The sequence below is a fragment of the Schistosoma haematobium genome, chromosome 1, assembly GCF_000699445.3.
Source record: "Schistosoma haematobium chromosome 1, whole genome shotgun sequence".
Classification (NCBI taxonomy): domain Eukaryota; kingdom Metazoa; phylum Platyhelminthes; class Trematoda; order Strigeidida; family Schistosomatidae; genus Schistosoma; species Schistosoma haematobium.
This window is the reverse complement of record NC_067196.1, coordinates 86,816,371-86,833,585: the sequence shown is the minus strand read 5'-3', so window position 1 is coordinate 86,833,585 and position 17,215 is coordinate 86,816,371. Positions and strand designations below refer to the sequence as shown.

General features: G+C 31.8%; 1 protein-coding gene across 2 annotated transcripts in view; it reads right to left on the bottom strand.

Moving 5' to 3' along the window:
* The window catches only part of STK17A (Serine/threonine-protein kinase 17A), a 54,566-nt gene that overhangs the window by 13,168 nt on the left and 24,183 nt on the right, over positions 1 to 17,215 (bottom strand). The window contains exons 6-7 of one of the 2 annotated variants that reach the window (XM_051209921.1): positions 8,685 to 12,852; positions 6,601 to 6,780 (exon numbers count right to left, since the gene is read on the bottom strand). In XM_051209921.1, the coding sequence (XP_051075408.1) occupies positions 6,601 to 6,707 (107 nt within the window). In that variant the 5' untranslated portion in view covers positions 6,708 to 6,780; positions 8,685 to 12,852. The remainder of the gene's footprint in view (positions 1 to 6,600; positions 6,781 to 8,684; positions 12,853 to 17,215) is intronic. The other variant, XM_051209922.1, reaches the window with a different exon arrangement.

Genomic DNA, 17,215 nt, shown 5'->3' with positions numbered 1-17,215 from the left:
ATATAAATGCATATACCCATATATATATATATATATATATATATATATATATATATATATAAAATCGATAAACATGACTTATTATACAATTATTCAATATCAGAATAAATAAATAAATAAACAGACATTCGAAAAACACAAGAGGAAAAAAAGAACAGGGAAGTAAAATGAAAGAAAATTCAAAAAAAAAGAATCCGTGTGCCAAAAATACATTGAAAAAAAAACACACAGCAACAAATCAATAATCATAATAATCGAAAAAAAATTTGTGAAAATGAAAAAAAAGAAGGAAAAATAGCCGCATTACTACTACCACTACAAAATATTATATATCATTTTGGAAATTAATTGTGTTGAATTGCCATTTTCTCTGGGTTTTTTTTCTTACTACCTAAATCACAAACATAGTTTTGTAGTGATTATTAAGTAAATGTATAAACAAAGTGATAAAGTGTGAGAGAGAGAGAGAGAGAGAGAGAGAGAGAAACAAGAAATGTAAGTTAAATGCATAAGGGAAAGATAAAATGGCATAAAATGAATGGAATGTGATAGACTGATGGTGACGAACGTATGCTTTTTTTAAAAAAAAATCACCCATACTATTAAAACTAAGGGTAACAAATATGTATGCAGTGCTTTGATGTTAAAGGGGTGGGACCAACTAGCAACAAGCACACATTTACAATAACTGGCTGGAACTAAGTAATCCAAATCAAGATATCTTATGGGTAGTGTGGGGAGGCGAGAAGCATCAGTTGTCTCAGAATTGACGAGATATATTGATGATAATGATGACGAGTGACAACTGGCATATAATCTGGATAAAAACAGAGCTTCTTGTGGCTTGTGCCTAGTCATATATCATCAAAACATTTACAATTGGTTGATCTCTGAGTAGTAACCAATATAATGTTTGTGTAGCCCTTTAGTGCAAATCGAATTCTATTGATTAAGTTGCAATGTTCCCATTAGTTTTAGTAGTTCGAGATCATATACATCTTGTTGAAGAGGGTCAACTAGCATGAAACCTACATCCAATATCAGTTTCTTGGCGTTTGTTTTCAACTACCTTATGTCGAAAGATAGTATACACGCAATTAGATAAACAGTTAATATGCAATGTAATCGATAGAATTTAGTCAGCACTAATAAATTGACAACATAATGTCAGTTACCACAACTATTTAGCGATCAGTTAGTATGAATGTGTAAAAACGTACAGATAATGACATTTAAACTAACATTCGAAAGAAAAAGTGGAAAACACATTTGATCATAATCTCACATCTCTATGGTCCAAGGTGGATGAAGGCAATTGGATGAAAATTATGAAACAAGGTTTAGTGCTACCTGGTATAAATCAGCAAGAAGCAACACTACAAGCTCGAGAGAAATCATATTAATTGTCAGATTCAGATCCGAGTTGTCCAGACTCACAGTTTGTAATGTCACTACTATTCTCTCTATTATTACTTGAATAGTCGTTATAGTAACGATAATAACCGTGAATATTTTCATGGATAACAACTTTCTACTTTAAACAATAGATAATAATTTGCAGTTTAATATTGGGAATACTAATATTTGTTAAAATGTAAAGACACATTGAATTTATGACGTAAAAATAAAACAAAAAACCACATTGCAGATTCTTAATAAGCTCTATACATTAAGTTTGAGACATTGAATAGTAGATCGATCTCTAGACCCTCCCCCCCCCACAAACTTTGACACTTGAACTTCGCAAGAAAACCAGAGCGAAAGACGTTTCAGTTTCAAAGTTAGTTTAATTTAGAAAATGAAATGTGTTTTTGCAAGGTGTCATCATCTAAACCTAGCCCTAAACCTTAACTGATAAAACGACTAAGAAAAACTGTTGATAAAAAAATTAATGCATTTAAATTGAAAGCGGTTCTTTACGATCGTTCGGTAATGAAAATCACTAACAAAGATACTTACTTACTTAATCACGCCTGTTACTCCCAATGGAACATAGGCCGCCGACCAGCATTCTCTAACCCACTCTGCCTTCTTTTCTAGTTCCATCCAATTCTTGTTCATTTTCCTCATGTCTATTTCCATTTCTCGGCGTAATGTGTTCTTTGGTCTTCCTCTTTTCCTTTGGCCTTGAGGATTCCATGTGAGGACTTGTCTTATGACGCAGTTGGGTGCTTTCCTCAATGTGTGTCCTATCCACTTCCAGCAATTCTTCCTGATTTCATCCTCCGCTGGGATCTGGTTTGTTCCCTCCCACAGTACGTTGTTGCTAATAATGTCCGGCCAATCGATCTGAAGTATTTTGCGTAGACAACTGTTAATAAACACCTGTATTTTCTGGATGATGGCCTTCGTAGTTCTCCAGGTTTCCGCCCCATACAGTAGAAATGTCTTGACATTTGTATTGAAAATTCTGACCTTGGTGTTGGTTGACAGTTGCTTTGAGTTCCAGATGTTCCTCAGTTGTAAATATGCTGCTTTTGCTTTGCCGATCCGCGCCTTCACATCTGCATCAGACCCACCCTGTTCATCAATGATGCTGTCCAAATACGTAAAGGTTTTTACATCTTCCAAATCTTCTCCGTCAATTGTGATTGGATTGGTGCATTCTGTGTTGTATCGGAGAATCCTGTTTTTCCCTTTGTGTATATTGAGACCTACTGCTGCTGAGGCTGCTGCCACACTGTTCGTCTTCTCCTGCATCTGTTGTTGCGTTTGAGATAGAAGGGCCAGGTCGTCTGCGAAGTCTAGATCGTTCAACTGCATCTTAGATGTCCATTGTATCCCGCGCTTCCCTTCAGACGTTGACGTCTACTAACAAAGATAGACTGTCTAAATTAATCACATCTATATGTCCTTACCAATATAACTTTTCCTGTTTAGCAAGTTAGATAGGTCATAAGTAATTGTATAACAGAATGTTATCAGGATGCGTTGAGCAAAGGATAATCAAGATATTAAGATTGATTAGCCCAGGACATATAAGTTGACTCGGAAAAACTTTTAAAGTTATTTACTATAATCCATTAAATTTACCACATAGTTTACGGGTTCATTTTTTACCCAACGCTGAAGCTATCACAATACACATACAGAAACCTAACCTATATACTGAAAAGCTTGTAGATCACTGATTCTACAAGTTTTGAAACTTCTCTCTGTATCTTAACCATAAGCAAAAGTCATATGTTTTATCAAATCTGATTTTTCTTTCACTTGATTGTTTATATATATGGATAGATAGATTAGCAACTAAATATCTGAAAGGAAATCTTCCTCATACTTTTGTAATTATAATAATTCCGCTAAAAACACGGTAGATTTAAGCTAAATTGTCTTTCTTTGTTAATGTTATTATTATTATTATTAGATAAAATGGTCACTATTATAGTCATCATTATCATTTACATCAGTCATAACCCAGACAGAAATTGACATTAAAAAAGAACAACAACATAAGAACAACTAACTAGTAACTACATCATGAATCATACATGATTCACATGTAATATGAATAAGCATGATTTTTGCGACAATTTATTTGAAATTAGAAAAGCGTAACGCACACAGCATCAATAACTTCCCTACTTAACAATAATAATAATAATAATAATAATAATAATAATAATAATAATCCAATATATATAGCATCGATAAAAGGAAGTAATTTTAAAGCATTACTACAATTGTTTCTTCTGTCACTCTCGTTATCACATATATGGGAATGAAAATTTTAATTTCAGAATAAAGTTTGTTTATACATAAATATTTTAAAGGTGATTTTTGTCATGAATATATATCAGTCAGTCAGCTACAACGTAGGACAAGGTACATATATGCATCCATCCAAGTTGACACACCTCATTAGCAAAACAAGACGAACATCAAACTCATAGTAGTTACTTCAATGGTGGTGATAAATAAAAGAAAGATTCCATATAAAGAGAAAAAATTAGATCGTAGAAAGAAAGTTATAAAGTAATTCTAATCTCACAGTTTAAGGGAAGACAAAGAGTGTATACACTGACACCATTGTGATTGATTCTAAGTCATGTCACACACACTCTACAACCAGTGTTTACCATAGTCGCGTCGACCACAACCAAGTAGTCTGCATCTACCAACATGACTTACACCAGAAGTTAGTGACTTCAAGTACTGATACCACGTTTTGGTATGGCCGCCCATAACTTTCTTCCAACCACTCACAACACTAGTCAGCGTTGCGCGTTGTGGTAATCGGTGTTCGGGCATATGTAACACGTGACCCAACCATCTCACTCGATAAAGCTTCACAACCTCATCAATTGATTTACCACCATTCTCTAATACCCATAAATATATATCAACTGGGGAGGAACTAAGAGTCAAGTCAGACAGTTGTTTCATCTTAATTCAGGACTCATCGTCAGTACGTATCCACGACGCTGTTAGTACTGGTAGTTTTCACAGAGACTGAGATGATTTTAGAAGGGGTCGAGTAGGAATTCGCTGAGGTTGAATGTTTCAAATCTACTTAATTTCCAACACAAAACGCTACGGTTATTAATTCCAAATTGGTAAATTGATTGCTTACAACCAATATGATTGAGGTTCACTAATTATAAAACGCTTAATTTTATCAAGCTGTTTATGTGAGTCCTAATGATTCTAGCTGGCTGGCCAAACTGAAATAGGTGGAGTGGGGTTCAAACCTGCAACCGACCGATAGAAAGCCTAATGAATTCACCGTTAACTTCACGTTCCAGTGTGTAAAACCAGTTTGAATATGATCCAAATTATTATGTAAGTGATTGTTTTAACGACTTACAATTAATATACAAATCGAACCATTTGTATCGATGAAGGAAAACAGCGCGAACGCTACGTTAAATGGTTTTAATTTTCAAAAGTGAAACTGAAGCAGCGCTTGTGTATAATGGTACCCACCAAGTAGAGTTGTAAACTAACATTATCTAAAACGTGTGTTAGTTATACGTACTCGACGTCCAATCCTCACTAACATAACAGTAATTTTTAGAAAAAAAAAGAGTTAAGAACTGTCAAATTTAGGTATGGGATCAGATTTCTAAAACTATAAGGTCGTATATCGTAGGGACAAAATGGAATCTTTGTAACTTTTTAACGTCTAAATAAAGGTGCTCAAACTAAAAAACTACAAAATGGAAAAACAAACACACGCAATGTGTAATTCTCTATGATGACCTAATTTATTAGAGAAAAGACGTCCATTTTAGTCAAAGCTAAATAACATACATTTAGTCTGAAATTTAATGATACTAGTTGAGTGAAACAGGATTTGAATTTACAATGAATCAGTTGAAATATATATGCCTAGTTTATTTAAGTGAATACATTATTCAATCATTGGATAAATAGACTGATACAAACAATTTCAAACTGTTACGCACATAAGAATTGTTATCATGAAAATGAACATGCAGAATAATAACTAATATCTAAACGTTATAATTTACAAATACATGAAACTAAATAGTATATCATATCCAATAAATCAATGTGTTGGATTTATTTATCTACCTGCCTACCTAAGTAAGTACCTACCTGTTAGATAAATGAAAAACCGAAAAAGTCGAATGAATTTCGATTTATACTGCAATCGTGAATAATTTAGATTAGAGTACGAACACAACAGTATAACGCAAACAACAATAACACATAAATAACAGAATAAATATGATATGATGTTTTATGAAAGTTATATGATCATTACAGAGTCTATCCACCATGTAAACACAAGTGTTTAAGCTTTAGTAACAGTTCAATACTTCTAAAATCAATCTGTTTCGGCTTAGTAGTATCAAAAAGATGCTTCATATAATCTGAAATGCACAATCAGTGCAGTTAGAGGAGTAAAAGAGGTTTTCACATTCCGGTTGTCCAAATCAAGGAATAGTATTTCTTCATAGGAGACCAGAAAAGGAACTGGTTCAGAGTGGATGTAGAGTTCTGGAAGTGTGACCACACAGCCCAAGAAAGAACTCCTCAAGGTAGGTGAGACGTTTGTAATGTGTTAGCTCCGTGCCTCGAAAGGTCTTACCACTTGCGACCAAAATCCGCGAGGTAAGGTGAGACGTAACATTTCTTGGGTCAAACTTTTCCAGCTCTCTTCCTTCTGTTGGGAAAAGACAATATCGTTGAAGATGCTGGGAGATACCTTACTCTCATCACACCTCAGTACAATTAGCAGTACGACTCCCCCCCTCGGAAAATGAATATTTTGCTTTTAGTCTTACTGTTCCCCAATTGACCAGGTTGAAAAAGTTGGACCTAACGAAGTAATTGTTCCACCCAATATAGCTCAGCCAGGTCATTAGGATAGGCAAGCCCGATCAACAAGTAAAGATAGCAACAACGGTTGGAGAAATACACAATGAAAATTCGCTTCATTTTACCTTCACCTGTCTCCGAATCGAAAAAAATAAAATAAAAGTAGTGGCGTGATATTTTCATCATCTGTTCTAATTGTAGTACCAGTTCAGTAACATTTTTAAGAAGAAGAAAATACTACTCAAACCATCAACGAAATCAATTTTCTAAAACTGAGAAAAATAAAACATGTATGTACTACACAAAACTTACGTCGGTGAACGTTGTAGAAGGCGCTGAATAAAGTCAATTGAATCGGGTGAACGATTATTAAAAAGGGAATCAGGATACGTAATTGTATTATGAGTAATATTTTGCATTGTGATATATTTATCTTCACCAAGAAATGGAGAGATTCCAGTAAGTAGATAATATGTAAGAACCCCAACAGACCTGATAGTAACCATAAAGAAAACAGTATGAAACTAACAGAAGCATAATGGAATATTACTGCTGATACATTTGAGAAGGGGGAACTGGACTGAAACAAATCAAATGTAAAACGATCGGCAGGCAATTCTGGATATCAGTATTGAACTTACCAGTACTCAAAAACAATCTGTATAATACATCATGAAGGGGCTTGTTTTTTAACATTAACTGAAGCATGAATCATTTGGTGCTACAAGTTATAAACGCCATCAACAGAGCATAAATTGTTGACCAAGATAAAATATATGATATTGCTGAGTATTGGAGTTTGTTCGGTATAGGCTTACGGTACTTATTAATTAGAAAACGACCAAGTTTATTCTAATACGAACGTGTCTCTACGACAGACTCAACGAAACGGCAACAAACATACCCACTACAATAATATTCAGTTGCGAAAGAACACAGAAGAAGGTTGAGAGTGCAGTAAAACTTGTTATTCAAACACACAAACTGAAATAATACCACATCGTGTATATAGTAACGAAAACATAACCTTGGAGCAAATATAAAATTAGTTAGCAACCAATCAGACAGGTAATGGAAAAATATGAGTTAGAAAAATTGTTAAATGAAAGAACTTAACATTTATAAACAAAAACTGTGCAACATATGGTCCCTTTAATAGAAAAAGGGATGGGGTCACATTCTATTAAATTCTCAATGCTGACTTCGTTAAAAACGTATAACTAAATGCTAAAACATTACGTTGTACTCCGAAATATTAAGCTAATCATTCCTTAAAAGATAACTAACGTCGTGATTTTAGGACTTGGAGCTAATTCAACTTAAGTAACCGAATATTTTTAAAGCATTGTTAAGAAAATAAGCGACTCGACATGGTGGTGCAAACTGTTTGATGACTGAAATTTAGGGACATTCAGCAGTATAGACTAGGGTCTATGATTCATATCTGTGATCCCTCAACATCATAGCGAACCTGTAACATTGAAGGAATTTAATTATCTTCCACAAACGTGACTAACCCTTTGATGGCTGTAAATAATTACCAGGTGAATTTGACCATGCTTTACATGAAATTAGCAGAAACCCTTGAGATCCATGTTTGGGACTGAGGCGTTAAATGATGCCTTCTCAACTTTCCTAGAAGGTTTGTGTAAGCATGTTAAAGAAAGACGTCAGCAAAATGATGACCATTCTGAGAGCCTTTGTAAACAATACAACTATTTAGAAACCATTTTCCTCTATATAAAGTCAAAATATTGCTCCAAAACAAGTTTGCATTAATATTTAATTAGATCATATCGAGTGTAGTAGTTGAGCACGTTACCTTACCATTATATCTATATTTGTAACCTAATAAAATCTTTATTACAACAATGGACTAATGCTCCCTAACTTTGATAAATATTCTCTCAAAACTGTTTATAGATTAACGATGAACATCATGTAAAAAGTTTTGTTAGTTAATAAATCATTCTTAGTAAACTTACGCATACAATTTATACCCAAATAATTCAAGTTTAAATATAATAAAATGTCTTATGTTAAGTGTTGAGCTTTATCGAGACACATTAATTTTATAGTTTTTGATGAATGGAGAATGATAAAAACAATAAAAAAACATGTTGTATCTCAAAGACTAGATAAATCAACATTGAAAAATACATTTCAGTATAATAAAATGCTAATATGTAATGTATAATTAGTGGTAGCAATAACACTCCTACTCATCCTCCTCCTCCTACTACTACTACTACTACTACCACTACTACTACTACTACTACTACTACTACTACTACTAATAATAATAATAATAATAATAATAATAATAATAATAATAATAATAATGGTAATAATAATAAACGATTGTAAATAATAATACTGAAACAAGTGTAACACACCTTCTAACGATTCATCCTAATCTATCATCATCAACTATTAAAAAAAGAACACAATTCAACTTGGTGAATTCAATCCATCTCATGTTTCTTTCACAGTTTTTTTTGTGGAAGGAAAGTTTTAGATTCATTAAACAGTCATTTTTAACAACAATCATGATTAGGCATAATTATACTAATAAAGAAACAGAAATATATTCGTATACAATAATAAAGTGACTTAACACTCATACATACATACATACACACACACACACACAAAATCAAAGATACAGAGAAACATCAAAAAGCGATTTGACGTTTATGACAGATAAATGGTTGACCTGGAAAGGAATGTAGACTTTGAAAATGCTTTGGGTATATTTTTCACAACGAAAGTAATTGTTCACAATTTGCTTTAAACAAACACATAGATACCGCTTTGTTCAAAAAAAAAGAAAAAGAAGGATAAAGAACGGAATATAACTTTTACAAGAAGTAAAAAAAAACGTACTGAAGGAATATTGGAATTTAATGAATGTGTCATTTTCTCACTAGTTTTGATCCTATAATTTTTCATCATGAATTTCGAGCACATTCTTAAAAGAGTAAGTAAATTCATCATGTCTGTGTGTGTATGTGTGTACATTTTAATCATCAATTATTTAATAAGTAAATGTAATATGTGTAAACGTCGAATCTGACACGAAACTGTGGATGTATATAGCTTAAGTTGGTACATTTTATATCAGAGCAACGAGAAAAAGCGAAAGAAGGGAAGATGAGAGAAGGAAAATGCAAGAGAAAGCGAATGAATCAAAACAATAAAAATGATAATAAACTCAATATTTTTTTAAAAAAAACCTTTTTTTATTTCTTTTTGTATTTGCTACTGCCTTTTTGTTCGTTGTTCAATAAGTAACTTGTTGAAATACCCTGTGCTGAGAATTCTATATTGTACCAAAAAGATAATATTGAATAAAGCCATTAATAATAAAAAAAAAATAAATAAAATCATGAAACATTGAACAGTAATTTAAGCTGTCCATATGATTTAATATTATTTATTGATCAAGTACATATTTAATATAAATAGGGCTTTGAGACGTACTATCCGAGTTACCCAAATCATTCCAAGTGGAATGAGATTCGAATATTTGATCTTAGTTAAAAGTTGAATACAGTTCAAACACTAGGTTTCCATTTCATTCTCTGTTATATGCTTGAATTAAGCCTTTTTTTATTGCTTACAATGAGTACACGCCATCAGTTTAATGTTAACTTGTTTCTAAATAAAATATAAAAGCTTTAAGGTAAGAAGATTAGATCAACAAAGTTAGAATACAACGGTGTGAATTAATAACATAAAATGATATCTATAATGCATCTACACTATACAAATACACTAACCAAAGGTTTTCGTTGTAATGTCTGATTAATAAGAAAGCAAAAAAGTAACTCACTGAAAGATAATAAAAATGTTCACCCTTTTTATTCATGCAACTCTATCATATCTCACAACAAACAATACAGATTCAGATTAGAAGAATTGAGTGGAAATCCTACACAAACCAAATAGTAGTGTTTACATCACTGACATTAGGATCTAACACTTTTCGACTAACATTTATTAATAAATATAGTTTTAGACGATACTTACTAATAAAGCATTCTTCTCATATACTTATCGTTTGACGTCCAATTTCTCTTATTTTATCTTCTCTAACCTTATGTAGGTGACTTTCACTACATTGTGTATGAAGTTTCTATGAAGTTTTACTTTCTAGAGAATAAATCATGAAATAACCATCTTCTTATAGTTTACCATGTAAATAGAAGCCTGAAGACAGTTATCAAATGTTATAAACCATAATTAATACGAAATTCAGTACAAACTACATATCCAAAGTCATTTATATAACTCAGTTGCTATTGTTTGTGTTGTGCTGAGTGATGAGCGCTGAGCTTCAAAATCAAACTAATCAACGGTTATAGAACACAATACAACTAAAAGCATTCATCTAAGTTACAACCTTTCCCCAATTATTTCAAAGACTATTCTGTTGATGTATTCATTGTATTTCCTATCAATGATGTAAAGGTATTTCACACATTGTCACATCCCACGATGTCAATTAACGATGAACACACCCTACAAATAAACAGTCAATTTAGGAAGATAAAATTTAAAAGAAAAGTCCCGATTTAAGTCATAAACATTGTAAATTATTAATTGGATAATCAATATTCTACTATTTTAGTGATCACGATAGCAATAATAATAATCGTTTTATTAAATGTCAAATTATTGAATACTGTGAGGAAATCGATACATAGAATTTCAACAACTTATAAATAAATTTCTTTAATGCTATATGTTTAAGTACAAACAACAATATTTTTGACGGTCGGATTCACGAGTCGATCTAAGCCAGACCACCATTGAAAACCTGGAAACACTGGACAGCCGTTTCATCCTAACATGAGGCTCCTCAGTTTAGATCAATTTGTGAATTCAACAGTAAAAGTACTGCAGTCTTCACAAATCCCCATATCGATAATAATATTTTTGACCAGTTCCGTGTACTCTACAATATTAATTCTCTTTATAATAGTATCAAATATATGATAGCTAGATATGATATTATAGAGGATCAATTATGTTGTGTTTTTTTTTAACAATTTTTCTGTTTAACAAAAGGATAATCAATAGAGAGAGAGAGGGAAAGAGAGAAATACTCGAACTATTTATGTATGTTAATGTGCACCCAATTTCAACACTGTCAGTTAAATTCAAAAAACCAACCTTTTTTAAAATAGGAAAGATGATACGGCGAAATAATCAGAAATTGGGATTTCTTCACCAATGATTTGACAATATCTGATTGACCTACTGTGATCAAAGATCTGCTCAATTGTTTATTATACGTATTTTCATTTGTGTAGATATTTTAATCGACTTTTCTGTTATTAATGTCATTTGAACTGAATAACTATGAATGTATATTGTATGTACTCTCAAGATATTTATAAAAAACTTATAAATTATTGAAATGATAAATACTGGGAAATCCTAATAAAAACACAATAGTTCTTAATGTATATTTCTTTATATTTATCGTTTTAATTGATAAGAATTTATATATCGTATATATATATATATATATATATATATATATATGATGAATCAAACAAAAATGTATATAGTTACAGTAGATGAATTGATAACAATCTCTTGTAACTACAGATAAGTAGTAGATATGGACTATTGAAAAATACATAATAAAACATTTTTTCTGAATAATTATAATTGGATTACATTTTAAACGGATATTTATTGTAATAGTACACAAATAAAGTTGAGAGTTTCATATAGTTGTGCCCCCAAATGCCCTGGTATGGCCGAGAGTTGAGTGGGTCCACCATCTCTCTCGAAATACTCTCACACGGCCACGCGTATACAGCTTCTGCCAGGGAAGTGCTACTCACTGCCTTCTCGAGGTAGGGGTGTTGTTTACGAAATTGAGAGGACGAAAAGCGAATGTCCGGCACTTTAACCGGATCCCAAACCAATGGTGCACATGGGCTCCGGTATCCTAAGGGAACAAATGGTGTATGAACCAATCATTGGTCACCGGCTACCATGGGACTACATCTCCTCACGATGCTCCACTGCCTTGTGGATCAGACCTTTAGGTCAAAGGCTCGGGGTGTGGACTACTAAGAAAACCACCTGCTTCGGTCTGGGCACCCGGGCAGTATCACAACCCACACACAAAAATCTGGTGTGGAGCATATATATTTGGTGCCCTCTTGTACCAATATTTGTGTGTTCATATAGTAACAAAACATTATTATTATTATTACTATTATTATTAAGGGTTCATAATAATTAAAACATGAAACGGTAAGTTAAAGATCTATACATACAAAAAAAAATGCAAATCCCCCCCAAATAAACAAGAAATATACTTATACTACTTAAGTATATTATGATTGACGAATTTGATAAATAATAAAATACATAAATAATTTAATTCTAATTTCTCTACATTAATTATTTATTAAATGTACTTTTAAAAACAAATAAAATTTGACATGATAAAACTTATCTTTTAATGAGAGAAGAAGAATAAAGAAAGTACATTAGTTTCTTCTTGTGATTACACTATGGAAGCAAACAAAATATTTTCTAAAAAAAAAAACAACCAAATTGACGAAAGAAAATCAGTTGCTGTGGGAAAAAAATAATTTAATTTTAAAAAAATCTATTTTTTTTCTGATCTGTACCAACAACAAAAAAAATAATAAGGAAAGACGTACAATGAAGATAAGTACAATTTTCCTAAGGAATAATTCAATTCATTTACTCTCTCTTTCTCTCTATCTCTCTCTGTTTGTGTATGTATGTGGAAACAAAATTTAAAAAAATGGTTAGGTTATAAAATAATTACAAATTTTTTATTTGGGGGAAAAAAGAGGTCAAAAATTACATTTTTTTTCATTTTTTTTTTTACTGGAAAAATAACAATAATTTGTTCGGATTTACTGAATAGTATGATTGATATTAATAATGTATTTCATTATAGAATATTTTGAGATAAGATGATGGTTGGGAGATAGTTAACAGGAAACTCTATAACCATTATCTTATATCAACATAGTGTATGCAATGTAAAGTCACCTAGATTGGTGGTTACATTGCAACTTGATCGATAGGATTCGATTTGCACTTATAAGGATCTAACACATATGACATTGAATATCACCGAGTGATTAATCAATTGTAAATAGAATATTTTCATTGAAATATGTTAGTGAAACTTATATGTTCAAACTTCATTCTCTATGTCTATGATTGAGGATTATAGTGTGGATTAAGCCACTAACTGAGTATAGATTCATACATTTGCCCTTCATACGTAAGTTTTTATCATATAAGAGCCAACGATATTATTCGGCTCCAAAAATTGAAATCCATTAAGCATGCTTCAAAACGCTCTTGTGAATTTATTATGAAGCAATTGAAAAATGATTTAACATCTGGTTAGAATATACCTGTACAGATTATTCATATACGGTGGTCTAATCCTTAGTGTCATTTGGATACCATTAACGAAATTACAACTTCTCTTTGTTTGACCTATGTTTCATGCTTGTAAACATTCGCTAGTACAACGTATTTCCAACTTTGGGGGATTCTAATCCACTATGCATATCATTGAGTGTCACATTCAAAAACATTATTATTGAGGTGTTGAGGCTGAGACCGACAAGCTCCCGTAAGGTTGAGGATTCGGGCCGAGTAAATATATATAACTAAGGATTTGTGTACAGATTCAAACAACTAATGTAAATTAATTAAAATTCATTCTACTACGCAAACTAGTTGCTATCTGGAGTCAATAACTTAGTGGATAGAGCGGTAGTGTTTACAACGAACGATACTGGGTTGCAGTCCCGAAGTGAACACCGACTCTGGAATTCAGGAACATCCATTCACTGAGTCACAAGTAGGAGGAAACGTGCGCACTGGATTCTAATACTAGCCACTATCCGATTCCGCTTACAAAGATTATTTATCTTAACATACAAACACAAATACACGTATGTGAAAAGTATTAGCTAAAGCTAAAATGTCAAATGAAATGGGCGGAAAGGAAATAAATGGAGAAATTGTGAAGAGAGGCCCATTACAAAATAAAGTAACACGATACAGATTACAATTTATATACTATACAGAAATGTTTCCAAAATGGAGATATTGTTGATAGTAGTAGTAGCCAAAATATTAATAATAATAACATAGATGATAAGAATGGATTAAAACTTTTCACCCTTTTCTATCTTTCTTAAAGGGTTGTATCATTTATAGTTGATTAGTTTCATTTACAAGAGAGAAAAATACAGTACTAATAGTGGTATTGAATTTATATATCTTTAGGAAAAGTAGTATTCATACATACACATACAGACGGGAATAAGTACCACAATCTTATCACAATTGATTGATCACTGGGTGGTGATCAATCTCATGCTTGTCTAGTCCCTATTAGTGCAGATCGAATGCTATCGATCATGTTGCAATGTGGCCACCAGTCTAGGTGACTCGACACTGCGGGCACTATGTATTGAGATTAGATGGTGGTTGGAGGTAGTCAACAGGAAACCCTGGACCCGGGTTTCGTGCTACTTGGCACTCGTCAGCAAGGTGTACCTGTAATCTTGAGGGAACTGGTGCTCCCTGGCGGATTCGATCTCGTGTCACCCAGCTTCACAGTCAGAGACGTTACCACTGAGCTGACGAGTGCCAAGTAGCACGAAACCCGGGTCCAGGGTTTCCTGTTGACTACCTCCAACCACCATCTAATCTCACCACAATCTTATGCCAAAAAGTTATCTACCATTTCCCTTTTTTATCTCTCTCTCTCTCTCTCTCTTAGAAAGTCAGTTCACTTTCTTTTTTCTAGAATAAATGTAGACAATCTACTTAAGATTGATAAAAGTTAAATAGATGACACAAGTATATTATTTGTTATACATAAATAATACCATTGAACTTGTTTGGTTATAGACACACCCATAATGTTTAGTTAATCTAATTAAAAATATGAATATTAAATATTTATATAAAATTAGAGAGAAGTAGTAGGAAATAGGAAATAATCAAGGTTTCTATTGAAGTCATGACTCAATGTATGCATTAATATGTCTAATCATCATCAACTATCAATAATATTAAACCTGAAAAGGTACAGGAGAAAAATATTATGAGAAAGTACTGCTTCGCCTGTAAGATGAAGACGATATCGAGGCAATTCACACAGGATAAACATATGCTAATATGAGACTCATTAATTGAAGTCCTAAACATCAATGGGAAGATTCAGACAACCAATACAAAAATAGACAATACGTTATACGTTCCATATTCTGTTCAACTTTATATTTATTTAAGTAATTGATGGTATTATTAGTATTACTGGAACTATCACCGAAACAATATAACTAAAAGTAGAGTACATAAATCTAGACAATTTGTAAATCAAAAATCTTGTTAAAAAGGAAGTAAACAGCTCTGATCAATTATCAAAGCATATACATAACAAAAACCAATTCTTTGAAATAATAAGATCTTTTTTAGGCCTAAAAGATTAAATCAAATATTTGGATAAGGGTTTGGTTTAATTGGTTACTGATATACAGAACTCAATCATTGTTTTATGGTTAAAACATTTGAATTTTAACAACTAAGTCACAAGTTCAAAGCCTTCTCCATTTGGTGAAAAATCTAATTATAAATGAGATAATTCAATCCCTCGCTAATAATATTACAAATACCATACACAATAAACAAATTAGTTGTTAAGTTTAGGGTATAACGCGTTAGAAATTTGAAGCGAAAAATACTATATTCTAGATCGAACGTGAATATCAACACTGGACTGGAGGTACAGTCAATTGACGAGCCCCAAATAGAAAGAAACTCACATACATTCTTCACTCCATTGCCATTCATAATCTATCTATTCCAATGAATCAAGTGGGTGAAAATGTAAAAAGGATTGAAAAATAAGCAGTATGAAATAGTAATTATTATCTACTTAATTAATTTGTACATTTTAACCAAGTAAGTCTACACTTTAATTTATCAATCATTATTATTTTGCGTTTACCGTTTCAAAAATACAAGTTAAAAATATGCAAACATATAACTCAGTTTTTTTTAAATATCAGAAACATCATTTAATTATGTATACTTAATGAGATTATGAAATGAAACCATAGCAACAACATGTATTTCTTATGAACTATCATTTATCAAAACAAAACAAAAAAAAATCTGAGGAAAATTTTGAAAATGTTAAAATATAGAGTAACATGAAATAATGTGGACAACATCATTTCAATGATACAACAGAAATATCAACTTAATACACTTGACTTTCAACAACTGAGTTTATCCACACACACACACACACACATACATACGTGCTAGAACGAGATCGTAAATAAAAAATACACGTAAAAGGTGCACAAAACCCTTAGGGTTTTAAAAGCCAATTTTACAAGTAAACAAATAAACCTAAGTTAGAAATTATTTACGTATATTCCTTGTTTTTATATATATATATAAATTAATCATCAAATCTAAACATATACAAATGCATATTTTGTTTACAAATCAAATTAAATATAAACATTTCACTCAATTATGATAACTAATTCACAATACGATGTAGAAAAAAAAAGAAGAAAAGAAGAATCTTTTTTTTTATAAGCTCCTCAGAATACCACGAAAGAAAAAGGAATTACATATTCACTTAAAATATCATATTAAATGATTTAACACCAATCGGTTACAAATTAAGGATTATTAATTAAGGAAAATCAATTCTGTTGTCATGGTAATATATATATATATATGGAAAAAGTCTGTGATAAAATATAGATCGATGTGTAATGGGATAATTAGACGTATAGTAATTGGGTGATTGTCAACATAAAAGTTGAGGTTTGAAAACTTTAAATGAAAGAGTAGAGTGCTATGTAGA